At 36.7% G+C, this 9,751-nt stretch overlaps 1 protein-coding gene across 1 annotated transcript; it reads left to right on the top strand.

Moving 5' to 3' along the window:
* The first annotated feature begins 338 nt into the window (after nucleotides 1-338).
* On the top strand, nucleotides 339-2,321 carry foxl3 (forkhead box L3). The gene is made up of 3 exons (XM_041974386.1): nucleotides 339-564; nucleotides 1,247-1,415; nucleotides 1,677-2,321. The coding sequence occupies exons 1-3, from the start codon at nucleotides 410-412 to the stop codon at nucleotides 2,148-2,150; spliced, it is 798 nt and encodes a 265-aa protein (XP_041830320.1). The 5' UTR covers nucleotides 339-409; the 3' UTR covers nucleotides 2,151-2,321.
* The last annotated feature ends 7,430 nt before the right edge of the window (nucleotides 2,322-9,751 follow it).

The following is a 9,751-nucleotide window of genomic DNA, read 5'->3' on the forward strand; positions in this document are numbered from 1 at the left end:
TATTTTCCTGGTTAAAGTTTAAGTTTCTAAAAGGGTTTTCAGTAGGTTTCTCACCACTTTAAATATGTGTAAAATGTTCTTTACAATGATGAGATAGTTGTTTGGCTTCAGTATTTCAGTTCAAAACAGTTCCTGGCTGACATATTTCTGCAGGTGGAGGAAGCATCTAGAGTAGAAATATATCATTTTAAAGTGGACCCTAGAAATGTGACAAAAGTTCAAAGACTTTAGAGTCCTGAGACCTTGATCCGTTAGTGGAGAGCAGCTGGGATGAGGAGGGGAGGAGGGGGTCTGAGGCAGCCGTCATCACGGTAAGCTCAGAGTGAGTGTCAGCTGGCTGAGCAGAGCATGGTGGAGAGCAGAGCGGCAGGACGGGGTGTTGCTGCTGGGCTTTGGCCAGGACACTCAGATGAGCCAAACACTTCGGACTGAACATTTGACTCCTCAAAGTGAAGATATGTTTGATAACTCTCACTACCCCTTCAACTGTTTCAACTACGATGGGGACGGATATCCTTCTTCCAGCACTGACGAAGAGAAAAAAATATGTAGACCTGCTTACAGGTATTTAAGACCTCTTTTAATTTATTTTAAAGTCTCTTCCTCTTCTTCTTCTTCCTCTGCTATTATTTCATCAGTCACTGTGGGAAGTTTTATACTTTTGTCTTACAGTGAAACTAATGTGAATGCAGTAAAATCATACTTAAAATACAATAATGATGACATTTGTAAGCATATATGTAATTCAGATAAAAACATCTGGCACAAAGAAGCAAAACAATCTTTTTTTCTTCTTCTTCTCATTATTATTATTATTATTATTATTATTATTATTATTATTATTGTTGTTGTTGTTGTTGTTGTTGTCATTGTTGTTTTGGTCTTTTTTTTTTTTTTTTTTTTTTTTAGCTTCCAACAAATATATTAGTTCCCTGTTATTCATGGTCACTATTTACTTATTTATTTATTTGTTTGTTTATTTGTTTATTTGTTTATTTATTTATTTATCAGCACTGTTGTTAAACATTATTCAAATGATCTAACAGGGATTTAAATTTCTGGATTATGTGTTTTTTTCAATATGTGGAAAAGTAGTGAAATTAAAATGAAAGAAAATGTGATTTTTAAAAGTCTGGACTACAAGCAGGATCACTGTTAACAAGAGAAAATAATTTTTTATCTCTCAGTTGTCTTTCAAAAGGTGTGTTATTCTTTGTCACCTGAAGTGTGTGTCTCTGTGTGTCAGCTACATAGCTTTGATCGCCATGGCCATCCAGCAGAGCCCCGAGCAGCGGGTCACTCTGTCGGGCATCTACGAGTTCATCATGAAGAGGTTCCCTTACTACCGGTCCAACCAGAGAGCCTGGCAGAACTCCATCAGACACAACCTGTCTCTAAACAGCTGCTTCATCAAGGTAAAGACAGAGCTGAAGATAAATGAATGCAATGTGGCGTTTGTGTTGTCTTATGTTTTTTCCTAAATTAATAAAGCACCCATTCTTTATTCTAATTTCTTTAGTTTAGTTTATTGTAACCATTTACTTCTTTTTTACAGACTACATCAGCAGAAGCATGAGTAGTTATTGTTTTCTTTAACATTGTATTCTCATTGCTGTTTTAATATAAATATTATTTGCAAATCTGTAAGCACATCAGCTCTTTCTTCTTTCTGACAGGTTCCTCGGACCGAGGGCAATGAGAAGGGAAAGGGAAACTACTGGACCTTTGCTACTGGTTGTGAATCTATGCTTGATCTGTTTGAAAATGGCAACTTTCGACGTCGCCGACGCCGGAGGAACATGAAAATTGGTCTCCGTGATTCTGCAGAGACCTCTTTTCACCCCATGGAGAGCCATAGTAATCAGCAAGCACCCTCTGTTCGTCGTCCTGACCTCAACTCCACCCTCTGTCCTCTGAATCCTGAGAGGCCGAGGCCCGGTTCCCAACAAAACCACCTCATCCCTAACCCCAACCAGCAGGAAAAACCAGAGTCAGAGATAAAGTTTAGCATTGACTACATCCTTTCCACTCCTGATCCACCTATTCCTGGGTTCAGGTCCTCTCAGGGCCCTGTACATATAGTGCCCACAGGGCCACCTATTCATGTTCTCGAGCCCCAACACCTCAACCTGCACTTCTGGACTCTTTAAAAAGACAGAATGCATTCCTTCGTGGGTCCAAAACTGAGAACTAAAAGGACATCCAAAGACAAGAACACCACGGGAATTTATCAAACTTGAAAATGTAGATAAGGAAACACAGAGGTACAGTATACTGGATTTGAGATGGAAAAACTGCTTCAAAACAAAGCGTCTGTACAGCAAAAAAAAAAAAATGGCCAAAACACAAGAACTCAGTAAACAGTCCATATGTTGTTATTCTGTTTGTGAGCTGTCAAGTCCTGAAATAGACTCTGTATATATTTATATTTAGAAACTGTGAGCACAACTGTTCAATGCAGTTAATGATGTGTTTAAAAAAAAGCTTTAGAAATTAGATAATACAAAGCAAAAGTTGGCTGGAATTATTTAATTGTCCTGATACAGGAAGTTGGAATTGCTTTTTTATTCAATAGAAAATGACTAAGAATTTTCTCATTTTCCTTTGATTATTGTTATTATTTTCACATTAGGATGACTAAATTCATGGCTTAGCAAGCAGTTTAAAAAATGAGAAAATATTAAATGCTCAGTCTCCGTGAAAAACCCTATATCTTTGAAAATTAAATAATTAAATATCACAAGGTTAACAGCTCAACACAACACATCTTCACTGAAAAGTCAGAAAATATGTCTTATCTTCCTCAGTTTACGAGTCAAACTTACACAGACTTAATCAGAGCTTTTAGCTTTAAATTGATTTTTTCTTCCATGCCCTTACATTAAAGGAAAACAATGGTAAGAAAAGCCCTTTTCTGATCGGAAATGTGATTTTGTTAAAAATTTCAAACCATGTCTTCAATGAAATAAAATTAACAATTTTAAAGGTTAACATGGAAAATGGAAAACTACAGTTGGAGTACAAATCTCATCAAAATCTCATTAAGATGCTTTAACACATTTGTGTTTTATATATATATATATATATATATATATATATATATATATATATATATATATATATATATATATATATATATATATATATATTCTTTGTGCCAGTTGTAATTCTGCTTTTACATATTGAAATAATGATGATAATATTAATGAGTTTTTCTCATACACTTTTTTATTTATTTTTAAACAGAATTCTGGATACTGGAATATATTAAGGTATTAAATATATAAATGTACAGAATTTAAGCAATTTAGATAGTAGACAAAATAAATGTTTTCTAAAACACAAACAGAACTAAAATATATGAAGGAGAGCTTCAAGATGGAAAAACATCAACTGTAATAGTTCAGTCAAAGAGCCTGTGATTGTGTATTTGTGTGTTCATTAGCATGTGATCGGGGTATAAAGTTTCTGCCTAATATGTTGTTTGAAGCTAAACAAATGGTGTCCAAAGTGTGTAGTGTATTCTATTTTGCTTTTTGCGCTCCTCACTTGACGGCTGTTGTGAAGATACTATCACAGAGATGATAGTGGCCCTGTACTGGCAGTGGCTAAGGACATGGAGAAGATTAGCATGTCAGTATGCTAAAGGTTTAGCTGGAACAGAACCACTAAATCCCACTGATTTTGAATGTGTCTCAGTTAGTCAGTGATCACACTTCAAACTCAGTATTGCTAATGTTGTTAGCAACAACTGTGCTTCAGTCACTATGGCTAAAGACTAGAGTGAAATAAGCCTCTTTTGCTGAAATTCAATTGTTTTCAAGCCAATTTCAGTCCATCTTTTGCTAATTTTAATTCACTGACCTTTTGAGAACCTCATTGACAGACACTTTCATTCTAATCCAGCCACTCCTTATTACAATGTATTGTATTCACTCACTTAAAATAAGCCTAACAAAACAAAGATCTGGCTAACATTTTTTTCCTGTACAAGGGATATCAATCACGGCGTGTTCCTTGTGCTTTTGAAGGGACATTTTTCAATTTAACCTTTATATTATGTCTTGACTACATCAGAGAAGGGTTTCAACACACTTAACATGAGTGGCATTTAATATAGCATAACACTTGCAAGGTGAGGCCTAGAAGTGACCCTATTTAAATACTGGGGCCCCTCTCCCCAGTTTAAAACAGCGACACCTCCCCCAGCCAACACACGCACACCCACAAACCCCTGACGCAGTTATAATTAAACACACCTTATGCCTCCCTTGCAAATGCCCCTCATCGATCTGCAGGATTTTAACATTCACGTGTGAGCTGCCCCCCAGCAACCGTCTGCGGCGGCACAAACGTTTATGGATCAGCAAGTTTCCATTAACAAAGTTGTTGATGTTGAGGAGCAGGGGGGGGGGGGGGCTGCTGCCATGATGCCGCGGATATATTTGGGTAAATTAACTTAGCATAAAGTGCTTCAAGGCTATGGGAGTCTTTGGAGGCGGCTAAAGAGAAAACAGGGCACCAGTCAGGCCCGAAAAGTCAATGAACATAATACATTGTCAGTAAATATAGAAAAGTCTTGCTACTGGCAGTGTGTCCCAATAAATGGCCTCTATTAAGTAACTTTTTAAAATCCACCCCTTTTGTTTCATTCCTACTCAACTCTTGAATATTTTAGCCAGTGTCTTTATTACCTCCACTGTATTTCAAATCTATAGATATACAAGCCATTCCTTTGTTTGAGACTTCATTATGTGCATGCTGCCAGGTAAAATTAGCAGCTGAGGGCAAGAAACTATGGAAAAGCAGGTACATGAAATTGGGAACCTACTGATGTGCAACATTAATAACAACTACATTGTAAACACAAATACTGTAGGTCATTTAAACTTGAGTTTTTGTTTTGAGATTAGTTTTTACTGAGGCCATAGTGTATGGAAACATATAAATAACATACTGTTTTGTTCTATTGGAAATGTATATGTTTTGTATCATTTCTGTTCATCAAAGCGTTAGCCTGGGTTGAGGAAAATGTATGAATGAGTGTAGCAACACTAAGCTGCTAGCTAATGAAGATGTGGGAAATAGCCCGAGGTCTCTGATACACACACATATCTGCCCTTTGCAATTTTATGGCTACTGGAGGTACAGCCCTTATGCACTTTCAAAGCTGAAGTATTATTTTTAAATGTGGGTATCAGTGATGAGAAAATCAGGAAAGCTTGTCAATCAATGGCTGTTGGGAGACGTGTTTATATTCCAGCTGTTAGAAGGATGTCCCTGCTAGGAATATAACGAAAGCAGTTGACTGGGGGTCACTAAAGGGGTTTGGATTTTGTGAAAGGAAATGGGGAAAATGTAATTTAATAAAGGGAAAGGCTTGACATTCAAATGAAAATGTAACTCAGGAATCTGCCAGAAATCTGTTTAAATTTGTCAGTTCTCGTGGTGTAAACACGCCAGCCTTGTAGTGACAGGTGTTAAAGGTTTTAGCAAAAGCACGAATAAGCAATAACACAAAAGGATATTATACGGCACAGTTGGAAAAAGTTTGGTCAAATTTCAGTGACTATTAATTGTGTAATTAATAACAAATCAAAAAGTAGGAGCAGTGCACGGTATAAAAGTAACTGATTCATGTTTACAAAAACTGTTTTTTAGTTTTTTTTTTCTTCTTTTAATTCAATAATTTTAAATTTCTTCCAATTAAGCAGCAACAACAACAAAAAGCCAAATAAAAAAACAGAACAAATGTTGAAAATCAAGAATAGAATTGAGAAGACAAATTACTGACTGAAAAAGTGTAGGCTTAAGTAATTTCAGTCATTACTTTGTTTTTGTCTTAATTCCTCATCATAAGTGCAGATACAGATACATATCAGTTTTTTCAATATATCTTTTCCTCTATGTTAATATTTTTCTCTTTAATTTTGCTCTTAAATTTACAGCTTTCTTCTGCAGCTTAAATTTCCCCTTGTGTTAGTTTCTGTTTCCATCTCTTATTTTGATGGGTCGGTTTTGTGTCCAAATTCAGCTGTAAAATACACAAAAAAACAATCATCTATCATCCAGTTTATTTCTTATCTTTTGGTTACCTTGTTAGGCTTCCTTAATCATAAAAATATCAATTTTAATGTTTTTGATGTGGGCCTCCAGGACATTTTTGTCAGTATGCACCTCGGCTTCAAAAAACAAACAAACAAACACAAAAAAAAACATGGTAAAATGAACCTCAGAAGAATAATATAAATAAATTAAACACTTCTATACTGAACGCTGGACATGCCTAGCTTTGTTTGTTTTGTTTGTGTGCAGGTATAAAGGGAAACAAGGCAAAAAGAGAATCCTCTATATTTTAAATAATTAGTTTTGGCTTTAATTATTGCTTTATAATCTTATTTTTACAACTGGGTCAAAACCGACAGTAACAACACAAAGGTTATTTTATTTTGATTTATTCTTATTAAATAGAGTTTCCTGACAAAGTCATCAATCCTCGGTGCAATAGACATATTTATGTGGTTCTTTTACTAATTTAAAACCTAAAAACGGGTCAGTGCCGACCCTAACACAAGAGGAAGAATAAACTGGATTTGTATTTTCCCTCAAACCTGTAAGAATAGAACTGTTAGGAAGCAATATATCATAATGATTTTTTTATTCAATATATTGTTAGTTTTTATAATATTGCACTGGTTTTGGACATTCGAGCTTTCCAGGATAATTGCTCATCATTTACCGCATTATGCTATTTTTTTTATTTTAATCGGTTCTGTGGCTATACAAAAACCATGTGATAATTGTAAATTAGCAGCACGTTACTTAATTTTTGGACAGGTTTTACCTAAACCCACTCACCGACACCAGGCGTGGAAATGGAAGCTTGATGACAGCTACTATTTTAACTCTACGTCTGTGTGAGAAAGGTTTCTGGTCTCAAGTGGATTTCGGTTGAAGACACAGAAATTATATATATAGCTATTTTAATTGTACATGACGTCGCCTCAACCACAAGTTTAAAGCATAAACATTCTTCATTTGAAATTATTATTTCAAAACTGGTATTGGTCATTTACTTTTCTAACTTGTGGGAAGCTTATTAACATTTTGATGTTAACAAAGCCATTTGGGATACTTTTATATAAATAGTAACGTGTACAGTATGTAGGTAAACCACATAAAATCTGCAGTTATCATATCAGATTCTGAAAACTTTATTTACACCATACGGATTCATATGCAGCTTACCACAGACACCAGCCAGCATTAAAAGTACAATGTGTCAGACATTATCAGTACATAATCAGTTGTTGGAAGACACAACAAATAAATAAATTAAATAATCAACAGTAAAACAATAATAAATACCACTACAAGCTAAAACACCTGTTAGCTCAGCTAACATAAAGCCCTGACAGAATAATTGTCCTTTAAAATGACTGCTGTCAGAGTAAAGAAGTGTGACAGCTGAAGGAATAAAAGATGTAGAAAACCTGTTGGTTCTCCTTAGAGGAGCATGGTAGCTCCGACCTGATGGCATCAAAGCAAACACATTGGACAAACATGCTGAGGATCACTGATGATGGTCTTTAAATGAAAGTTCTTTAAAATGGTCCCACTGACATTAAAAGATGTCAGTCTCCTCATCAGACGGATTCTCTGGTGGCCTCTCTTAACCACAGACTCAGTATTGACACCAAACCTGAGCTTACAGTCAAAAACGGTGCCAAGATATTTGTATGAATCAACTATCTGGACATCTTCACTGTGAATTACATTCACTTTGTAGTCGCTATTGCTGCGTCTAAAATCAATGATCATGTCTTTAGTTTTTGAAACATTCAAGTTGGGATAATTGTCATCACAACAGCTGACAACGTGTGATAAGGCAGGACCCTGTTCAGGACAGTGTCATCAGAAAAACTTCACAATAAACCTCCCTCTGAAGAAGTTCTACAGCTGTCAGTGTACATGATGAACAAAAGTGGAGACTAAACTCACCCATGAGGTGAGCCAGTGTTTGATAATGTCCACCTGGACATTTGTCCAGTCACAAAAACCTGGTGGACGCTCTCTGTTGGGAAATTTAACAACAACACAAGCATCTGGTCTGGAAGACATTAATATGTAATCAAATATATGCATATGTATGTGTATGTGTGTGTATGTGTTAATTGATTACATAAGACATTACAGGCAGAATTAACAATGCACAATTAAAAGAAGGACTGATGATGAGAGGATTGTTTCTACAACAGGATAACAATCCTAAACACATCCCCAAAATTCAAAATAGCAAACTGTAATACAGACCACAGGTGCAGCAATAACCCTCTGAGGCACCCCACCCACCCACCTACCCACATGCACACTTGTGGTCCTCAAGAGCCACTATCCTGCAGGTTAGATGTTTCCCTTCACCAAGACACCTGTTTGAAATTAATGGATAATTAAGAGAGTTGTGCAAAACTTGACAAGCTGCTACAGATGTCCATTTAGTTTGATTTCGGTGCATTGCAGCTGGAAAATATCTAAAACCTACTGGATAGTGGCCCTTAAGACAGAAACTGGGCCTCCCTACAATAGACCAAAGGTCAAGTATTAACTCTCATATAAGAGAAAAAAACAGACTATTCCCAGCCACATACTTTACAAAATATGACCCCCCCCCCCCCCCCCCCCCCCCCCAACAGAGAAAAAAATAGGTCTATGTGGAGTATAAGTTTTTTTTTTTTTTTTTTTATTTTTCAATTTTCAGTCCCTGAAGTAAACCTCATACAGTATCACTGCAACTGATCAACACAAACTACTTTCGCCGTGGTGCAGGTGAGCTGAGGATGTGCTGGACAAATGTTAATTCTAAGATGGCTCATGTACAGTAGGTGAACAATAACTGATTGGGATTTTCTTGCTCTTTTTGCTTTCATATCTGAGTTGCTTTTCAACCTAGCTCTATGCTGCAAAGCAGATCCATTGCACTGTGCCGGCATAACATGCAATGCAACTACAATGCACCACAGCTCTGGTCAGCATCTCTCTCATACTTGAACCACTGGGCAGATGATGAATCCAGGAAGGAGATTTTGTTTTTCTGACAGGAGGGTTTATGCAGCTGTGTAGCAGTCTGTCTCTGTCTTTTCTTCTCCTGTACCTCGACCCATGACATGCAGGTCATCAGACTCCATGGTGCAGCCACCAGGGAGTGCTAACTACTTATAGAGAGGCCATTCGCTTGCAACCAGTCGGTTGGTAAATTAATCCAAGAAAATGTGGATGTTTCATATGAGTTTGTGCATCCAAATACCTGAAACACAATAAGACAAAAATGACTATAGTTACTGTGTAGCCTGTATTTGAAAGTGATAAGAGTCTAACAGTATGTTGCAACACAAACAGTTCCATCTCTCAAGCATCACATGGTGGTTTAACAGACACAACTCACTGATTTATACTCTTTAACACAGAACTTCAACACAGAATTTCAACACAGTTGACATTTCATTTAAAAATCTTCTCCCATAATCCAACAAAAACATACAAGCATCCACTTACCTTTTCAGAGATGAATCCACCAGCAGCTCTGCTGTATGAGAGGACTACAATTAGAATATGAAGTTAGTATTGTGACTCAAACTGGGATCCTGTCTATTCCAGTCTACTCTGACAGACACGCCCCTCTTTCTTGACCGGGAAAATGCTCCAGTGCCTGAAGCAGAATATGAGGGGCCATGTTGTGGGATGAGGCGATTCC

The sequence above is a fragment of the Melanotaenia boesemani genome, chromosome 21 (genome assembly GCF_017639745.1).
Source record: "Melanotaenia boesemani isolate fMelBoe1 chromosome 21, fMelBoe1.pri, whole genome shotgun sequence".
Lineage (NCBI taxonomy): Eukaryota > Metazoa > Chordata > Actinopteri > Atheriniformes > Melanotaeniidae > Melanotaenia > Melanotaenia boesemani.